Source organism: Bos indicus x Bos taurus, chromosome 21 (genome assembly GCF_003369695.1).
Source record: "Bos indicus x Bos taurus breed Angus x Brahman F1 hybrid chromosome 21, Bos_hybrid_MaternalHap_v2.0, whole genome shotgun sequence".
In the NCBI taxonomy this organism is placed as follows: domain Eukaryota; kingdom Metazoa; phylum Chordata; class Mammalia; order Artiodactyla; family Bovidae; genus Bos; species Bos indicus x Bos taurus.
Window position 1 is genome coordinate 6,212,064 of NC_040096.1, and position 21,526 is coordinate 6,233,589.

Consider the following 21,526-nt stretch of genomic DNA (forward strand, 5'->3'; position numbering starts at 1 on the left):
AATCCTAAAGATCAGTTCTGAATATTCATTAGAAGAACTGATGCTGAAGCTGCAGCTCTAGTACTTTGGCCACCTGATGCAAAGAACTGACTCATTTGAAAAGACCCTGATGCCGGGAAAGATTGAAGGCAGGAGAAGAAGGGGACAACAGAGGATGAGATAGTTAGATGGCATCACCAACTCAATGGATGTGAGTTTGTGCAAACTCCAGGAGTTAGTGATGGACAGGGAGGCCTGGCGTGTTGCAGTCCATGGGGTCCCAAAGCATCAGACATGACTGAGTGACTGCACTAAACTGAATTGATTATCAAACGTCATTTATTGTGTGTCAGGAACTAGGCTAGGCTTATTAGTAATAACAATAGCTAACACTGGTTGCTTACTTCATACCAGGCACTATATCATAATTTTTCATATTTTTACATTTGGAGATAAGTTTGTTATTTTCATCTTATGGATGAAGAAATTAAGGCTACTTGAATTAAGTGACATACTTGAACTTTTAGCCATCCAACAAGTGGCAGAATCAGGATATTAACTTAGATTTTTCTGACTCCAGAATGTGCATTCTTTCTAAACTGTTATCCAAAATGTTTTTCTCCTCAGATGTCAGTCACCTTAACAAGTGTTTTATTTCTTTTGGCAGCTGGCGATTTACATTTTACCTAATTATTACCATTGCTGGAATTGCATTTCTTTATGATGTAAGTTTTCTTTCTGATATATCTTTGACTGTAATTTGTCTTTAATTTTAAAAATTCCTGCTTACGAATCCCTTGAGATATACTTTCAATAAGGTAACCAGCTTTTAATCCTCTACTCACTCTAATCACTTGTTTATGAACTTTCATTACTTGCCCATCAGAAATCAAATATCTCCTTATCATATTCCCTTTGCATTGTCTGTTAAAATAATTATTAAATGATTATCTCATTAAGTGATATATAAAATTAATAGTAAATTGTTAACAGAAAAAAGATAACTAGCTTTTGGAGATGTCTCTAAAGATTCTTTTAAGATTTCTCTTAAGATATTTTATTGCTATGAATATTTCAAGATTTTTTATTGCTACAGAAGCAGTAATCTAATTGGTCCAGAAACAATTTCATTAGAAGAGCACTTGTTTGAAATAAATAATTTCCTTTGAGAATCAGGACTATTATCGATCCCAGACTCACTAGAACTCTTGCATGTCACAGAGGTATTGTATAAGAACAAGTAGAAATACCTGCGGAAGGAGGGATATACTGCTGGGGGAGCAGGAATGTGATGAAAATATCTTACTGTGCATGTTTCCTCCCTATCAGAGACATCAGGAAGGGCTTAGGTTTCTGCTGAAATCAGCCTTTGACTCTGAACAGTTTCTCTTGGTTCCTTGCTTTTTCAGAAACCTTGGGTATATGACCTGTGGGAAGTTTGGAAGGGCTATCCCAGACAGGTAAGTCCTTCTGATGTAGTCCCTCCCCTCCTCAGCAGCTTGCCCCCTGAGTTAGGTCTGAGTCCCTTCCTGCTCTGTGTCCACTTTCATGCAGTCCTTGGCACTTTGTCCACTGGAGCTTACTCATTCTTATTCGTTATTTAGCCATCACTTGTCTCATTCCTTTACTGTTTATGGTTAATGTAATTATGTATTTGAATTTAAATTTACCATCTTACTATTTATTTTCTACTTGTATCACTGGATTCATTTCCTTTTTTGGTACTCTCTTATTACTTTTTTTATAGGACAGTGAAGTTTTTAAAATTATTACTCTATTTCTTCCCTAATATTAGCTTTTCAGTTATACAGGCACTAGTGGTAAAGAACCTGCCTGTCAGTGAAGGAGATAAGAGACATGGGTTCAGTCCCTGGGTTAGGATGATTCCCCTGGAGGAGGGCATGGCAACCTACTCCAATATTCTTGCCTGGACCATTCTTACCATGGATAGAGGAGCCTGGCAGACTACAGTCCATAGAGTCTGAAAGAGTCAGACACGACTGAAGTGACTTAGCATGCATGCACACATTCATTTTCAGTAGTTTTTCAAGAGATTACCTTTTGCATTCTTCAATTCTTAGAGTCTGATACAAATTAATGCTCTTACCTCTTTCCAGTCAGTGAAAGGTCATCAGACTATGCTTGTCTCCTCCTTCAAATATTTAAAAGCCTACAAGTCACTACTATAATTGATTTGTAAATGTCAACTTGCCCTTTCCTTGATATTATTTGGCATCTTGCATTTCCACACTTTGAACTGGCATTATTATCCTTATGGCTGAAGAAGCCCCTTTGGTTTGCTTGTCTGGAAATGTCATCATTTTACCCTATTTTTTAAAAGGAGTTTTGCTGGGCATAGAATTCTGGGTTACTAGTTATTTTCTTTGAGCACTTTAAAAATGTCATTCCATTGTCTTCTGGATCCCCTCAGTTTCTTTAATTCAGTTGTCCATTTTATTTTTGCTTCTTTGAATGATGTCTTTTTATTCCTCTGTTTTAAACATTTTGTATTTGTCTTTCAGCTGTATGATTGTGATAGGCATAAATGTCGTCGTCTTTGAATTTATCCTGCTTATTGTCCATAGTAATTCTTGAATATGTAGCTTAATGTCTTAAATCCATTTTGAAAAATTCTTAGCTGTTGCTTCTGTTCTTTTTTCTCTCTCCTCTCTTTCTGGAATTTCAGTTTACAAGTGAGCTAATATGCTAGACTTTTACACTAGGTCCCAAATCTCTTACATGCTTTTTCTCATATTTTCTATCCTCTAACTCACTGCTTCAGTCTATAGGAACACAGTTCTCCACAGATCTCTTGCATTTCTGCATGTCATATGAAGTGAAACATAGGCTGACTTTTGTTCTGTATTGTCTTTTGAAGGATGTTTGTATGCCAAACAAGCTTGGAAGATGGAGGCAGTCTCTCCTCTGGAACAATAGATATACATGTTATTGTCCATTATGGAAGATTAAGGTTCCCTATTTCAGGGTTCCTCTCTGGTAACAAAACCCACTGCATGTGCAAATGTCAGTTCAGTTCAGTTACTCAGTTGTGTCCAACTCTTTGGACCTCATGGACTGCAGCACGCCAGGCCTCCCTGTCTATCACCAACTCCCGGGGCTTACTCAAATTCATGTCCATCAAGTCAGTGATGCCATCCAACCATCTCATCCTCTGTTGTCCCCTTCTCCTCCCGCTTTCAATCTTTCCCAGCATCAGGGTCTTTTCTAGTGAGTCAGTTCTTCACATCAGGTGGCCAAAGTATTGGAGCTTTAGCTTCAGCATCAGTCCTTCCAGTGAATATACAGGACTGATTTCCTTTAGGATAGACTAGTTGGATCTCCTTGCAGTCCAAGGACTATCAAGAGTCTTATTCAACACTACAGTTCAAAAGCATCAATTCTTCGGCACTCAGCTTTCTTTATAGTCCAACTCTCAACATCCATACATGACTACTGGAAAAAGCATAGCTTTGACTAGACGGACCTTTGTTGGGAAAGTAATGTCTCTGTTTTTTAATATGCTGTCTAGGTTGATCATAGCTTTTCTTCCAAGTAGCAAGCATCTTTTAATTTCATGGCTGCAGTCGCCATCTCCAGTGATTTTGGAGCCCCCAAGATAGTCTGTCACTGTTTCCATTGTTTCCCCATTTATTTGCCATGAAATGATTGGACTGGATGCCATGATCTTAGTTTTCTGAATGTTGAGCTTTAAGCCAACTTTTTGACTCTCCTCTTTCACTTTCATCAAGGGGCTCTTTAGTTCCTCTTCACTTTCTGCCATATGGGTGGTGTCATCTGCATACATGAGGTTATTGATATTTCTCCTGGCAATCTTGATTCCAGCTGTACTTCATCCAGCCTGACATTTCACATGATGTACTATGCATTTAAGTTAAATAAGCAGGGTGACAATATACAGCTTGATGATATACTCCTTTCCCAATTTGGAACCAGTCTTATTCCATGTCCAGTTCTAACTGTTGCTTCTTGACCTGCATACAGGTTTCTCAAGAGGTAGGTCAGGTGGTCTGGTATTCCCATCTCTTCAAGAATTTTCCAGTTTATTGTGATCCACACAGTCAAAGGCTTTGGCATAGTCAATAAAGCAGTAGATGTTTTTCTGGAACGCTCTTGCTTTTTTGATGATCCAATTGGTGTTGGCAATTTGATCTCTGGCTCCTCTCCCTTTTCTAAATGCAACTTGAACATCTGAAAGTTCTCAGTTCATGTACAGTTGAAGCCTGGCTTGGAGAGTTTTTAATATTATTTTGATAGTGTGTCAGAGAGTACAATTGTACAGTAGTTAGAACATTCTTTGGCATTGCCTTTCTTTGGGATTGGAATGAAACCTGACCTTTTCCAGTCCTGTGGCCACTGCTGAGTTTTCCAAATTTGCTGGCATATTGAGTGCAGCACTTTCACAGCATCATCTTTTAGGATTTGAAATAGCTCAACTGGAATTCCATCATTTCCAGTAGCTTTGTTCGTAGTGATGTTTCCTGAGGCCCACTTGACTTAGCATTCTAGGATGTCTGACTCTAGGTGAGTGATCACACCATCGTTGTTATCTGAGTTTTGAAGATCTTTTTTGTGTAGTTTTGTGTATTCTTACCACCTCTTCTTAATATCTTCTCCTTCTGTTGGGTCCATACCATTTCTGTCCTTTGTTGTGCTCATCTTTGCATGAACTGACCCTTTTGTTTAGCCGTGGGAATTGGAATGGGAGATCTGGCCCAAATATTGTTATTCTGGCAACTGTAGTACTGTGAACAGTAAACTATCCTTTATCTCTGACCCAGGAGTCTCATATATCCTACCAGCATTCATGGAACTGTGGCAAGATAACTTGAAAGTAGGGTAAAATCTCAGACACTTCACAGCTCTGGATATTTTCTACTTCATATCCTCCAGATCACTAGTACATTTTTCAGCAGTGTCTAATCTACTCTGAAGCACATCCTTTGAGTTCTCAATTTTAATTATGGTATTTTTCAGTTCTCAACTTTTCACTTAATTCTTTTCCATGGATTCCAGTTCTCTTATAAAAATTCTCACTAATTTTTAAAAATAACCTTAAAAACCTAGTTAATTTTAAAAGTCATTTGAAAGTCATAGCCTGATAAATCCAATACCTTGATCACCTGTTTTCTTTCTTATCCCTGTTTCCTTTTGCTTGATAACTTTTGGTTGAATGATAGACACTGCATATGAAAAATTATACTTAGGAATGATATTATCTACCTCCTGAGTGGACTTATTTTTGCTTCTGTAAAGCAGTTAGAGTTGAGACAGATCATCTTAAGTTTTATATGTTTTGAAGTGATTTTATGTGAATTCCAGTCTTTGTAAGGGCAGATATATTTATAACTCATCTGTATTTCTAGGGCATTCTCTTACAGTGGTTTTAAATAAAAGCTTATAGTATTTACAAGGACTCCTTTTCCTTGGCTGGCCCTGAACATCAGTTTGCTTCATTGCACTGTGAGATTACCAAAAGTCCTACTTAACTTCTGCTTAGGAATCTGAGCTGGTGTTTTCTAGAAACTCTCTTTCATTTGTTTCAGTTGCACATTTTCTATGTTTGAAATAACATTGTGTTTGAATATCTAGATATTTTCTCTTCACTATATTTTTAAGATAAAGGAATGTTTATACCTCAGAGAATATAGAGTGTATAGAGTCTCTGGGCTCTATAATGCTTGTAAATCAGCAAACACGGACTTTATGCTATACATAAGTGTGGTTTTCTTTGAAATTATCCTGTGTAGGGTCTGTAGTATTTCTTGAATTAAGGATGCAGTAGAAATAAAAGATTCCATTTAATGCATTTTTCTTCTCTTTGAAATCTTGGCTCCATGGGATGCTTCAAGATGCTTTGGTTGTTCCCTGTTACCTTCAAACAGATATTAACTGTACTTTTCCATATTTTTAAAGTAGTTCTCACTAGGAGGGTTAGTCTCATACAGACTTGTTTGTCATAGAAGAAAGCAGAAGTTCTTTCTTTTATGGCCTTATCAAGGATGATGAGTTGATCAGAAATCTATTCCATTTAATGTATTAGCCTTACTCTTCACCTCTCAGGTGTGTCAGTTTATGCTGATGCATAATAAATCATCACCAAAACTTAGTACCTTAAAAACAACAACCACTTATTTGCTTATGATATGGATTAGCAATTTGGGCTAGGCACAGCCAAGCAGTTCTTTTCCATGTGGTGTTAACTGAATTCATTAATGTATTTTCAGTTAGTTCACAGGCTGGTTAGGGGATAGCTCATGTGCCCTCATTTGTATTTTTGTCAGTGGACATCTTGATTCTCTACTTTGTGGCCTCCGATAGGGTAGCTCAGGTTTCTTGTTGTTCAGTTGCCCAGTCGTGTCTGATGTTTTGAGACCCCTTGCACTGCAGCACACCAGGTCTCCCTGTCCCTCACCATCTCCCAAAGTTTGCCCAAGTTCATGTCCACTGCATTGGTGATGCCATCCAGCCATCTCATCCTCTGACACCCTCTTCTCCTTCTGCCCTCAGTCTTTCCCAGCAACAGGGTCTTTTCCAATGAGTTGACTGTTTGTACCAGATGACCAAAATACTGGATGCTTCAGCATCAGTCCTTCCAATGAATATTCAGGGTTGATTTCCCTTAAGATTGACTGGTTTGGTCTCCTTGCTGTTCAAGGGATTTTCAGGAGTCTTCTCTAGCACTAGAGTTCAAAGGCATCAATTCTTTGGCACTCTGTCTTCTGTATGGTCAAGTTCTCAAAACCATATATGACCACTGGGAAGACCATAGCATTGACCACGTGGACTTTTGACAGCAGAATAATGTCTCTGCTTTTCAACACACTGTCTAGGTTTCTCATAACTTTCCTGCCAAGAAGCAACTGTCTTCTGTTTTCATGGCTGTAGTCACCATTCTCAGTGATTTTAGAGCCCAAGAAGAGGAAATCTGTCACTATTTCCACCTTTTCCCCTTCTATTTGCCATGAAGTAATTGGGCCGGATGCCATGATCTTCGTTTTTTTAATATTTAGTTTTAAGCTGGTTCTTTCACTCTCCTCCTTCACCCTCATCAAGAGGCTCTTTAATTTCTCTTCACTTTTTGCCATTAGAGTGGTATCATCCACATGTCTGAAATTGTTGATGTTTCTCCCACCTACCTAATTCCAACTTGTAACTCATCCAACCTGGCATTTCTCATGATGGGCTCAGCATATAGGTTAAGCAAACGGGGTGACAACAGACATCCCTGTGGTACTCCTTTCTAAATCTTGAACCAATCAGTTGTTCCATACAGGGTTCTAACTGTTTCTTCTTGACCTGCATACAGGTTTCTCAGGAGACAGGTAAGATGGTCTGGCATTCCCATCTCTTTAACAGCTTTCTGCAGTTGTTATGATCCACACAGTCAAAGGCTTTAGCCTCAGGTTTCTTACTTGGTACTTATGAGGTCTCTGATTGCATCATATTTGCTATATCACCTTGACCAATGCCCAGAATTCAAATTCTTGGTCATATTGGAGGTGACTGTACCAGGACATGAATATGAGGTGAGATTCATTGAGGGCATTAATGTTACAACCCATCACACCAAGTAATATAATGTCTCAGCTTATCTAAAAGAAGCACACCACCCCTTACTTTAAAGAAAACTCTAGCTGTAGGAATTTCATTCTGTTTTTTAGGAGACCTTTTTAGACTACCTAAATAATTATATATATTTTACTACTGTCCCATTTGAGAATGGGCCAATTTGGGTCACCAGCTTGTCACCAGAAAAGAGGTTAGGACATCAGATTTGAGTAGTACTCAATAAACATAAAACAAGATATTTTGTTGAGCCAGCAAAACAACTTTTCCATCTAATTTAACTCTCAATCAACTAAAAGAATGCAGTTACACCTGTGGTAGTTTTATTAAATTTTAAACAAAATATTTAACTTGATTTTGGAATTCTTGTCTCCCTTTTTAGAAAGAAAATGCCTCAAAATATTGTCTCTAATTCCTTTTCAGAAGTTGAAATGTAAAACATTATTATTTGAGAGGAATTTGTGGTATATAAGCTTCCCTGGTGGCTCAGCTGGTATCAGAATCCAGCTGAGAATCCCCCTGCAATGTGGGAGAATTGGGTTTGATCCCTGGGTTGGGAAGATCCCCTGGAGAAGGGAAAGGCTAACCACTCCAGCTTTCTGGCCTGGAGAATTCCATGGACTGTATAGCCAAATAGGTATAAACAATATTTTTAATCCTTAAAATGAGTTGTTTATATGGTGGCATTAAAGTAGTGAATACTCTTGTTTTCCTCAGCCCTTGCTGCCATCCCAGTACTGGTACTACATTTTGGAGATGAGTTTTTATTGGTCTCTCTTATTTAGCCTTGGCTCTGATATCAAGAGAAAGGTAAGTGTCTTATTTACAAAGCTGCTTTATCCATTTTTTTCAAAAATGTTCATCCCCCTTCCCCAAATCCTAATCTTTAAATTATATTTTTTGTGTTCTTAGTTTTAGTTGATAAGTTTTTGTTTTTTTTTTTACTTTTATAGCACATAGAATAGTGCAAATATGCTTGTTATTTTGTGACTTGATCAGTATTTGTAGTGAAATATTATAAAAACTTTAACTTTGAAGTTCCACACTTGTTCCACGAGAAAAGGACTCTCCTTTACGATGTCTGTTCCTTTCTCTTGGTTTGGGAATGTAGTGTTCTGCGGTGCAAAGACGAAAAGTGCTGGTAGTTTTAACTCTAGAACTGTATCTTTTAGTTGATTACAGACTACTTTATTCTTTCATGTATTCAGTGACTTTGAAAACATTTTTTTTTGCTTTAATTTATCCAAGATTCTTGTTAGGAAATACTGCTTCAGGCACTATTAGCTTTGCTTTATTTGCAGGGAAACTGAGTCACAGGCATGCTAAATGCATCCTCTGAGGTCACAAAGTAAGGTATTTTTAGGAACTGTTTGGTTGCTACTGATTCCTGTTTGCTGGTACAGAAAATCATATTAGACTCTCAGTGCAGGCACAGATTTCCTCGTGTACACTAGCAGTACAGGGCAAATGACAGATACTCTTGGCGTGTACTTTATATTTTATGCTCTATATAAAACATCAATTTGTAGCAAAATTCGTATGATAAATAAAATTCGGTGGAATTCGTATTAAGGAGCTAAAACTAAGCTGGCTTGACTAAATGATGTTTAAATGATGGTGTACATTATCTACCACTAAGGGGCACAGTCATCTGCTCAACTGAAGATCTAAAAAGAAACTTACAGAATAAACCATGAGAACATAGTGTGGAAACTCTGATTGAAATGATTTCCTTTTCGAGAAAACTTGATCACTATAGTTTAATTATTATTAACTTAGTTTAGGCTATGAATATATCAAATTTTAATTGAGGCATTTTCTCAAGGGATAGAATTGAAAATAATCATTATTTAGAAGGTATTAATAGACAGACTCAGATAGGATGACCCCATAATCATCCTTTTCCCACTTTTGAGCCTTTGATTTTTTTCAATAGTCGCTTTCTCTTTATTATTTACAGGTTTATAGCACCTTTCAAAAAATTAAATGTAGGTATACATCATATATTTAAAAATACATACTTTCAGAGACAAAAAACTTAAGAATTGGGTAAAGCACAGGCTCTGAAGTCACACTGTCTAAGTGTAGATCCCGTTTTCACCACTCATTAACATTTCAAGCTAGTTGATTATATTCACTAAACTTAATCTCCTCATATATAGAGTTAAAAATAGTTTCTATCTCCTCCAGTTGTTGTGAGGATTAAACAAGTTAATCCATTTAAATCACTTTCTGGTATATAGAAAGTACTCAATAAATTAGGCTGGTATTGTTATTTTATTTTATTTTTTTTACTTTGGCTACAAGGAAACTGAAATTTTATGTTTTTTTAAAAACATTAAAAAAATTTTTTTAAATGCAAAGTCAAGTGGGCTTTAGGAAGCATTACCACCAACAAAGCTAGTGGAGGTGATGAAATTCCGGTCGAACTATTTCAAATCCTAAAAGATGATGTTGTGAAAGTGCTGCACTCAGTATGCCAGTAAATTTGGAAAACTCAGCAGTGGCTACAGGACTGGAAAAGGTCAGGTTTCATTCCAATCCCAAAGAAAGGCAATGCCAAAGAATGTTCCAACTATCACACGATTGCACTCATTTTACATGCTAGCAAAGTAATGCTCAAAATTCTCCAAGCCAGGCTTCAGCAATATGTGAACCAGGAACTTCCAGATGTCCAAGCTGGTTTTAGAAAAGGCAGAGGAACCAGAGATCAAATTGCCAACATCCATGGATCATCAAAAAAGCAAGAGAGTTCCAGAAAAACATCTACTTCTGCTTTATTAACTATGCCAAAGCCTTTGACTATGTGGATCATAACAAACTATGGAAAATTCTTGAAGAGATAGGAATACCAGACTGCCTTACCTGCTTCCTGAGAAATCTGTATGTAGGTCAAGCAACAGTTAGAAACAGACATGGAACAACAGATTGGTTCGTAATCAGAAAAGGAATACGTCAAGGCTGTATATTGTCACCCTGCTTATTTAACTTCTGTGCAGAGTACATCACGTGAAATGTCAGGCTGGATGAAGCACAAGCTGGAATCAAGATTGCCGGGAGAAATGTCAGTAACCTCAGACATATAGATGATACAACTCTAAAGGCAGAAAGTGAAGAGGAACTAAAGAGCCTCTTGATGAAAGTGAAAAAGGAGACTGAAAAAGCTTGCATAAAACTCAACATTCAAAAAAATTAAGATCATGACATCTGGTCGCATCACTTCATTGCAAATAGATGGGGAAATGATGAAAACAGTGACAGACTTTATTTTCTTGGGCTCCAAAATCACTGCAGATGGTGAGTGCATCCATGAAATTAAAAGATACTTGCTCCTTGCAAGAAAAGCTATGATCAACCTATTAAAGCAGCATATTAAAGAGCAGAAACATTACTTTGCTGACAAAGGTCCTGTATAGTCAAAGCTATGCTTTTTCCAGTAGGCATGTATGGATGTGAGCTTTCTTTCTATAAAGAAAGCTGAGCGCCAAAGAATTGATGCTTTTGAACTGTGGTGTTGAAGACTCTTGAGAGTCTCTTGGACTGTATGGAGATCAAACTAGTCAATCCTAAAGGAAATCAGTCCTGAATATTCATTGGAAAGACTGATGCTGAAGCTGAAACTCCAATACTTTGACCACCTGATGCAAAGAACTGACTTATTGGAAAAGACCCTGATGCCAGGAAAGATTGAAGGCGAGAGCAGAAGGGAACGACAGAGGATGAGATGGTTGGATGGCATCACCAACTCGACAGAAATGAGTTTGTGCAAGCTCCGGGAGTTGGTAATGAATAGAGAAGCCTGGTGTGCTGCAGTTCATGGTGTCACAAAGAGTCAGACATGACTGAGCTACTGAACTGAAAAACATTTTAATGAAGATATGCACATACCGTACAACTCTTCTGTCTAAATACATAATACAATGGTTTTTATAGTATATTCACAGGATTCTGCAATCATCACTACAGTCAATTCTATTTCCATCAGCTCAGATAGAAATTCTGTACCCTTGAGCGGTTGCTCCCCATTTCTTCTAACCTGTACAGACCCAGGCAGGTGCTAACCTATTTTTTGTGTCTATGCATTTGCCTCTTTTGGATATTTTATATAAATGTAGTCATACAATATATTTTTTTTTGTATTAGGTTGATGCAAAAGAAATTGTGGTTTTGCATTGTTGAACTTTCCCATTTGATATTGGAATACATTCTTAAATAAATTGTGATAATATTATACATCATTTTAATGCACATTACTCACTCTATTTTTTTTGCTAATGACTTATTACTTGCTGTTTATTTTATATTTTAGACTAGGGATGTTAGGCAAAAAGCAAATTTGAGCATTTTTCTTATTCAAGTTCAAAATGAGTCGTAAAGCAGCAAAGACAGCTCGCAACATCAATGACACATGTGGCCCAGGAAACTGCTGACGAACCTTCAGTGCAGCAGTGGTTAAAGAAGTTTTGCAAAGGAGACGAGAGCCTTGCACATGAGCGCAGTGGCCGGCCATCAGAATGTGACAAAGACCAACTGAAAGCAGTCATTGAAGGTGATCCTCTTACAACTACTTGAGAAGTTGCCAGAAAACTCAGTGTCAACCACTCTGTGGTCTTCTGGCATTTGAGACAAATTGGAAAGGTGAAAAAGCTTGATAAGTGGGTGCCTCATGAACTGACTGAAAAATATTTTTTTTAATCATTGTTTTCAAGTGTCATCTTCTCTTATTCTACACAACAACAGTGAACCATTTATTGATCAGTTTGTGACAAGTTATAAAAAGTGGATTTTATATGACAACCAGAAGTGACAGGCTCAGTGGTTGGACTGAGAAGAAGCCCCAGATCACTTCCCAAAGCCAAACTTGCACCAAAAGAAGTTATGGTCACTGTTTGGTGGTCTGCTGCCTGTCCGATCTACAGCTTTCTGAATCTGAACAAAACTATTACATCTGAGAAGTATGCTCAGCAACCTAATGAGATGCATCGAAAACTGCAATGACTGTATCTGACATTGGTCAACAGAAAGGGGCCAATACTTCTCCATGACAAGGCCAAACTGAATGTCGCACAACCAATGCTTCTAAAGATTAACAAATTTGGTTATGAAGTTTTGCCTCATCCATGGTATTCTCCTGACCTCTCGCCAACTGACTAACACATCTTCAAGCATCTCAACAACTTTTTGCAGGCAAAATGCTTCTGCAACCAGCAGGAGGCAGGAAATGCTTTCCAAGAGTTTGACAAATTGAAGCACGGATTTTTATGCTACAAGAATAAACAAACTTATTTTTCACTGGCAAAAATGTGTTGATTGTAATGGTTCCTATTTTGATTAATAAAGATGTGTTTGAGCCTAGTTATAATGATTTAAAATTCACAAAAACCGGGGGGGGGGGGGGGGAGGAGCCAAGATGGCAGAGGAGTAGGACGGGGAGAACACTTTCTCCCCCACAAATTCATCAAGAGAGCATTTAAACGTCGAGTAAATTCCACAAAACAACTTCTGAATGCCGGCAGAGGACATCAGGCACCCAGAAAAGCAACCCAACTCTTCGAAAGGAGAGAGAAGAAATACAGCTCCACCCACCAGAACACCGACACAAGCTTCCCTAACCAGGAAACCTCGACAAGCCACCTGTACAAACCCACGCACAGCGAGGAAACGCCACAATAAAGAGAACTCCACAAACTGCCAGAATACAGAAAGGACACCCCAAACTCAGCAATTTAAACAAGATGAAGAGACAGAGGAATACTCAGCAGATAAAGGAACAGGATAAATGCCCACCAAACCAAACAAAAGAGGAAGAGATAGGGAATCTACCTGATAAAGAATTCCGAATAATGATAGTGAAATTGATCCAAAATCTTGAAACTAAAATGGAATCACAGATAAATAGCCTGGAGACAAGGATTGAGAAGATGTAAGAAAGGTTTAACAAGGACCTAGAAGAAATAAAAAAGAGTCAATATATAATGAATAATGCAATAAATGAAATTAAAAACACTCTGGAGGCAACAAATAGTAGAATAACAGAGGCAAAAGATAGGATTAGTGAATTAGAAGATAGAATGGTAGAAATAAATGAATCAGAGAGGATAAAAGAAAAACGAATTAAAAGAAATGAGGACAATCTCAGAGACCTCCAGGACAATATTAAACACTACAACATTCGAATAATAGGGGTTCCAGAAGAAGAAGACAAAAAGAAAGACCATGAGAAAATACTTGAGGAGATAATAGTGGAAAACTTCCCTAAAATGGGGAAGGAAATAATCACCCAAGTCCAAGAAACCCAGAGAGTCCCAAACAGGATAAACCCAAGGAGAAACACCCCAAGACACATATTAATCAAATTAACAAAGATCAAACACAAAGAACAAATATTAAAAGCAGCAAGGGAAAAACAACAAATAACACACAAGGGAATTCCCATAAGGATAACAGCTGATCTCTCAATAGAAACTCTTCAAGCCAGGAGGGAATGGCAAGACATACTTAAAATGATGAAAGAAAATAACCTACAGCCCAGATTATTGTACCCAGCAAGGATCTCATTCAAGTATGAAGGAGAAATCAAAAGCTTTTCAGACAAGCAAAAGCTGAGAGAATTCTGCACCACCAAACCAGCTCTCCAACAAATACTAAAGGATATTCTCTAGACAGGAAACACAAAAACAGTGTATAAACTCGAACCCAAAACAATAAAGTAAATGGCAACGGGATCATACTTATCAGTAAGTACCTTAAATGTAAATGGGTTGAATGCCCCAACCAAAAGACAAAGACTGGCTGAATGGATACAAAAACAAGACCCCTACATATGTTGTCTACAAGAGACCCACCTCAAAACAGAGGACACATACAGACTGAAAGTGAAGGGCTGGAAAAAGATTTTCCATGCAAATAGGGACCAAAAGAAAGCAGGAGTAGCAATACTCATATCAGATAAAATAGACTTTAAAACACAGGCTGTGAAAAGAGACAAAGAAGGTCACTACATAATGATCAAAGGATCAATCCAAGAAGAAGATATAACAATTATAAATATATATGCACCCAACACGGGAGCACCACAGTACGTAAGACAAATGCTAACAAGTATGAAAGGAGAAATTAACAATAACACAATAATAGTGGGAGACTTTAATACCCCACTTACACCTATGGATAGATCAACTAAACAGAAAATTAACAAGGAAACACAAACTTTAAACGATATAATAGACCAGTTAGACCTAATTGATACCTATAGGACATTTCATCCCAAAACAATGAATTTCACCTTTTTCTCAAGTGCACATGGAACCTTCTCCAGGATAGATCACATCCTGGGCCACAAAGCTAGCCTTGGTAAATTCAAAAAAATAGAAATCATCCCAAGCATTTTTTCTGACCACAATGCAGTAAGATTAGATCTCAATTACAGGAGAAAAACTATTAAAAATTCCAACATATGGAGGCTGAACAACACGCTGCTGAATAACCAACAAATCACAGAAGAAATCAAAAAAGAAATCAAAATTTGCATAGAAACGAATGAAAATGAAAACACAACAACCCAAAACCTGTGGGACACGGTAAAAGCAGTCCTAAGGGGAAAGTTCATAGCAATACAGGTACACCTCAAGAAACAAGAAAAAAGTAAAATAAATAACCTAACTGTACACCTAAAGCAACTAGAAAAGGAAGAAATGAAGAACCCCAGGGTTAGTAGAAGGAAAGAAATCTTAAAAATTAGAGCAGAAATAAATGCAAAAGAAACAAAAGAGACCATAGCAAAAATCAACAAAACCAAAAGCTGGTTCTTTGGAAGGATAAATAGACAAACCATTAGCCAGACTCATCAAGAAACAAAGGGAGAAAAATCAAATCAACAAAATTAGAAACGAAAATGGAGAGATCACAACAGACAACACAGAAATACAAAGGATCATAAGAGACTATTATCAACAATTATATGCCAATAAAATGGACAACGTGGAAGAAATGGACAAATTCTTACAAAAGTACAACTTTCCAAAACTCGACCAGGAAGAAATAGAAAATCTTAACAGACCCATCACAAGCATGGAAATTGAAACTGTAATCAAAAATCTTCCAGCAAACAAAAGCCCCGGTCCAGATGGCTTCACAGCTGAATTCTACCAAAAATTTAGAGAAGAGCTGACACCTATCCTGCTCAAACTCTTCCAGAAAATTGCAGAGGAAGGTAAACTTCCAAACTCATTCTATGAGGCCACCATCACCCTAATACCAAAACCTGACAAAGATGCCACAAAAAAAGAAAACTACAGGCCAATATCACTGATGAACATAGATGCAAAAGTCCTTAACAAAATTCTAGCAATCAGAATCCAACAACACATTAAAAAGGTCATACACCATGATCAAGTGGGCTTTATCCCAGGGATGCAAGGATTTTTCAATATCCGCAAATCAATCAATGTAATACACCACATTAACAAATTGAAAAATAAAAACCATATGATTATCTCAATAGATGCAGAGAAAGCCTTTGACAAAATTCAACATCCATTTATGATAAAAACTCTCCAGAAAGCAGGAATAGAAGGAACATACCTCAACATAATAAAAGCTATATATGACAAACCCACAGCAAACATTATCCTCAATGGGGAAAAATTGAAAGCATTTCCTCTAAAGTCAGGAACAAGACAAGGGTGCCCACTTTGACCATTACTATTCAACATAGTTTTGAAAGTTTTGGCCACAGCAATCAGAGAAGAAAAAGAAATAAAAGGAATCCAAATTGGAAAAGAAAAAGTAAAACTCTCACTATTTGCAGATGACATGATCCTCTACATAGAAAACCCTAAAGATTCCACCAGAAAATTACTAGAAATAATCAATGACTATAGTGAAGTTGCAGGATATAAAATCAACACACAGAAATCCCTTGCGTTCCTATACACTAATAATGAGAAAACAGAGGAATTAAGGAAACAATTCCATTCACCATTGCAATGGAAAGAATAAAATACTTAGGAATATATCTACCTAAAGAAACTAAAGACCTCTATATAGAAAACAATAAAACACTGGTGAAAGAAATCAAAGAGGACACTAATAGATGGAGAAATATACCATGTTCATGGATTGGAAGAATCAACATAGTGAAAATGAGTATACTACCCAAAGCAATTTATAGATTCAACGCAATCCCTATCAAGCTACCAACAGTATTCTTCACAGAGCTAGAACAAATAATTTCACAATTTGTATGGAAAAACAAAAAACCTCAAATAGCCAAAGCGATCTTGAGAAAGAAGAATGGAACTGGAGGAATCAACCTACCTGACTTCAGGCTCTACTACAAAGCCACAGTTATCAAGACAGTATGGTACTGGCACAAAGACAGAAATATAGATCAATGGAATAAAATAGAAAGCCCAGAGATCAATCCACGCACCTATGGACACCTTCTGTTTGACAAAGGAGGCAAGAATATACAATGGATTAAAGACAATCTCTTTAACAAGTGGTGCTGGGAAAACTGGTCAACCACTTGTAAAAGAATGAAACTAGACCACTTTCTAACACCATACACAAAAATAAACTCAAAATGGATTAAAGATCTAAACGTAAGACCAGAAACTATAAAACTCCTAGAGGAGAACATAGGCAAAACACTCTCTGACATACATCACAGCAGGATCCTCTATGACCCACCTTCCAGAATATTGGAAATAAAATCAAAAATAAACAAATGGGACCTAATTAACCTTAAAAGCTTCTGCACATCAAAGGAAACTATTAGCAAGGTGAAAAGACAGCCTTCAGAATGGGAGAAAATAATAGCAAATGAAGCAACTGACAAACAACTAATCTCAAAAATATACAAGCAACTCCTACAGCTCAACTCCAGAAAAATAAATGACCCAATCAAAAAATGGGCCAAAGAACTAAATAGACATTTCTCCAAAGAAAACATACAGATGGCTAACAAACACATGAAAAGATGCTCAATATCACTCATTATCAGAGAAATGCAAATCAAAACCACTATGAGGTACCATTTCACACCAGTCAGAATGGCTGCGATCCAAAAGTCTACAAATAATAAATGCTGGAGAGGGTGTGGAGAAAAGGGAACCCTCTTACACTGTTGGTGGGAATGCAAAGTAGTACAGCCACTATGGAGAACAGTGTGGAGATTCCTTAAAAAACTGGAAATAGAACTGCCTTATGATCCAGCAATCCCACTTCTGGGCATACACACTGAGGAAACCAGAAGGGAAAGAGACACGTGTACCCCAATGTTCATCGCAGCACTGTTTATAATAGCCAGGACCTGGAAGCAACCTAGATGTCCATCAGCAGATGAATGGATAAGAAAGCCATGGTACATATACACAATGGAGTATTACTCAGCCATTAAAAAGAATACATTTGAATCAGTTCTAATGAGGTGGATGAAACTGGAGCCTATTATACAGAGTGAAGTAAGCCAGAAGGAAAAACATAAATACAGTATACTAACGCATATATATGGAATTTAGAAAGATGGTAACAATAACCTGGTGTACGAGACAGCAAAAGAGACACTGATGTATAGAACAGTCTTATGGACTCTGTGGGAGAGGGAGAGGGTGGGAAGATTTGGGAGAGTGACATTGAAACATGTAGAATATCATGTAAGAAACGAGTTGCCAGTCCAGGTTCGATGCGCGATACTGGATGCTTGGGGCTGGTGCACTGGGATGACCCAGAGGGATGGTGTGGGGAGGGAGGAGGGAGGAGGGTTCAGGATGGGGAACACATGTATGCCTGTGGCAGATTCATTTTGATATTTGGCAAAACTAATTCAATTATGTAAATTTTAAAAATAAAATAAAATTAAAAATAAATAAATAAATAAAATTCACAAAAACCTCAATTACATTTGCACCAACCTAATATCTGGCTTCTTTCCCTTAGCATGATGTTTTCAAAGTTCATTCATGTTCTGGCATACATCAGTACTTTATTCCTTTTTATCAATGAATAATATTCCATTATGTGGAAACACTACATTTTGTTTATCTATTTATCAATTAATATCTGGGTTGTTTCTGCCTTTTTGGCTATTATGAATGATGCTACTGTGAACATTTATATGAAAATTTTTACATGAACATACATGTTTATTCTTCTCAGATATATACCAAGGGGTGGAACTGCTGTACTATATAGCAGTCCTATGTATAACCTTTAGGGGAATTGTCAGACTATTTAACAAAGCAGCCATGCCATTTTACATTCCTACCAGTAACGTATAATGGTTCCAACTTCACAACATTCTAGCCAGTGCTTATTTTTTGTTTGTTGCTTTGTTTAGTATTAGCAAAATACTTCAATATTTCACTAATGTAGTTATTCCACTTTTACTTGTTACTTATTTCATATGCAGTAACTCTATTTTAATGGTTGTGTAATTTTATTACATCTGTCTTGGAATTAGGCAGGAAATTAACAATAAAGGTAAATGTACATAGGAATATGCTTATGTATATATATGTCTTTCATATGTGTGTAAAGTGTACATATATCTGGTGTAGAGCAGTGGGAAGAACAGCAGATATTAGGACTTAGATGGCAACTATTCAGTGTTATCTCAAAGTTAAATGACTTCATCAATGAGGATAACACTTGTTCTATCTCTCTCATAAGAATTGTGTTTAAGAATGAAAGTGAAAGCATTTTACAAATTTCAAAATATGCAGATGTAAGTTGTTAGTTTTTAAATTATTATTATTATCTATTCAACTGATTGGAAAATAGCTGCATTTACTTAATGGTCTCCATTTGCCCTCATTATGTAGGATTTTCTAGCTAATGTCATCCACCACCTGGCTGCTGTCAGTTTGATGAGCTTCTCTTGGTGTGCTAATTATATTCGCAGTGGGACCCTCGTGATGATTGTACATGATGTGGCCGATATTTGGCTAGAGGTAAATGTTTGCCATTAAAAACTAATAACAGTACTATGTCCTGGGTTAACCGTGACTCTCTATAGGAAGAACTCTCTGTGAGTGATTTAGCAGAGCTCTCAGTTCTGAAAACACCTAAAGTCTGTGGATATCTCTAGGTCCTCAGGTCTTTCAGGCTCAAAGAAAGGAAAGCTTTCAGTTTTTAGTTTCTAATCTTTTTTCTCCATGGTAATCCAGAGAGAGGGGTTATTTTGTGGGATTCTATTTCTGCAACGTGCACGCAGATATTAGCTTAGGAAGTAAGCTGAGGTATCTGAAGAAAAAATGAATTCTCATCTTTTAAAAGGAAAACTTGGACTATGGCATTGTGGATTTTTAAAGCTGATTGGCCCCATATATTCACTTAAGCCAAAGTTAAATAGGCACTGAATGCTTGCACTGCCCTGCATGTTCCTCCTCCAGCTTTAAGGAATGAGAATTAATGTTTATTTAAATGATATTTATTTTCTAAGGAAGCAATGTTTCAGAGCAGGAGACTTTAAAACAAGAGTCCCTAATCTCTAGTTATACAAAATATAAGAAACAAAGCAAAATTAGGATTGTTTCCTCTACGTGTTTCTGTTGTGTATCGGTTCTGTTTACCCTGAGACAGTGGGTCCTGCTATACTTAGAGCCACATTATTCACTATTTACATATACTCATTCATAATGAAAGTGAAAGTTGCTCAGTCAGGTCCGACTCTTTGTGATCCCATGGATTGTACAGTCCATGGAATTCTCTAGGCCATAATACTGGCGTGGGTAGCCTTTCCCTCCTCCAGGGGATCTTCCCAACCCAGGGATTGAACCCAAGTCTCCCACATTGCAGGTGATTCTTTACCAGCTGAGCCACAGGGGAAGCCTGAGCTGGGGGAAATGATACTAACATATTTGCATTCAGGATAACCTCTTGAAGGGCTAATAATTAAATGTAAGTTGATATGGAAGAAATTAATAAGATCTTGTTCTTTTAGATCAGAATTCAGCCAGTTCAGTTCAGTTCAGTTGCTCAGTCGTATCCGACTCTTTGCAACCCCACGGACTGCAGCACGCCAGGCTTCCCTGTCTATCATTAACTCCCTGAGTCCACTCAAACTCATGTCCATTGAATCATTGATGACATACAACCATCTCATCATCTGTTGTCCCCTTCTCCTCCTGCCTTCAATCTTTCCCAGCATCAGAGTCTTTTCAAATGAGTCAGCCCTTTGCATCAGGTGGCCAAAGTATTGGAGTTTCAGCTTCAACATCAGTTTTCCAGTGAATATTCAGGACTCATTTCCTTTAGGATGGACTGGTTGGATCTCCTTGCACTCCAAGGGACTCTCAAGAGTCTTCTCCAACATCACAGTTCAAAAGTATCAATTATTTGGCACTCAGCTTTCTTTATAGTCCAACTCTCACATCCATACATGACTACTGGACAAACTATAGCCTTGCTGGATTCAGCAAACTTTTTGGCAAAAAGATCAGATCAGATCAGATCAGATCAGTTGCTCAGTGGTGTTCGACTCTTTGCGACCCCATGAATCGCAGCACTCCAGGCCACCCTGTCCATCACCAACTCCCGGAGTTCACTGAGACTCACATCCATCGAGTCAGTGATGCCATCCAGCCATATCATCCTCTGTCGTCCCCTTCTCCTCTTGCCCCAAAAGCCAGGTAGTAAATCTAGCTTTGTGGACCTCATACAATCTCTTGTCACATATTCTTCTTTTTCTGTTGTTTTTCCTTTTCTTTTATACTCCTTTAAAAATGTGAAAACCATTCTTACCATTCTTAGCTCAAGGGGCTGAGAAGCTTTAGTCCCTAGGCTGAATTGTGATTTGCCAAATCCTGTTGTAGGTGTACCCAGAAGTCATTTGAAGACATTTCAAAGAAATTGGCTACTGTTAAAATTGGCTAAGTACAGAATTGTGTTTCTTGTATGTAGCCATAATTAGACATGTAAATCCAGTTCTAAGGGTAAAGATTATTATATGTGCTTC

General features: G+C 37.5%; 1 protein-coding gene across 1 annotated transcript in view; it reads left to right on the forward strand.

The window, feature by feature from the left end:
- CERS3 (ceramide synthase 3) overlaps nucleotides 1-21,526 on the forward strand; it is a 159,870-nt gene that overhangs the window by 58,305 nt on the left and 80,039 nt on the right. Inside the window, exons 5-8 of the mRNA XM_027521876.1 lie at nucleotides 647-704; nucleotides 1,389-1,439; nucleotides 8,284-8,376; nucleotides 19,392-19,520. Coding sequence (XP_027377677.1) covers nucleotides 647-704; nucleotides 1,389-1,439; nucleotides 8,284-8,376; nucleotides 19,392-19,520 — 331 coding nt within the window. The remainder of the gene's footprint in view (nucleotides 1-646; nucleotides 705-1,388; nucleotides 1,440-8,283; nucleotides 8,377-19,391; nucleotides 19,521-21,526) is intronic.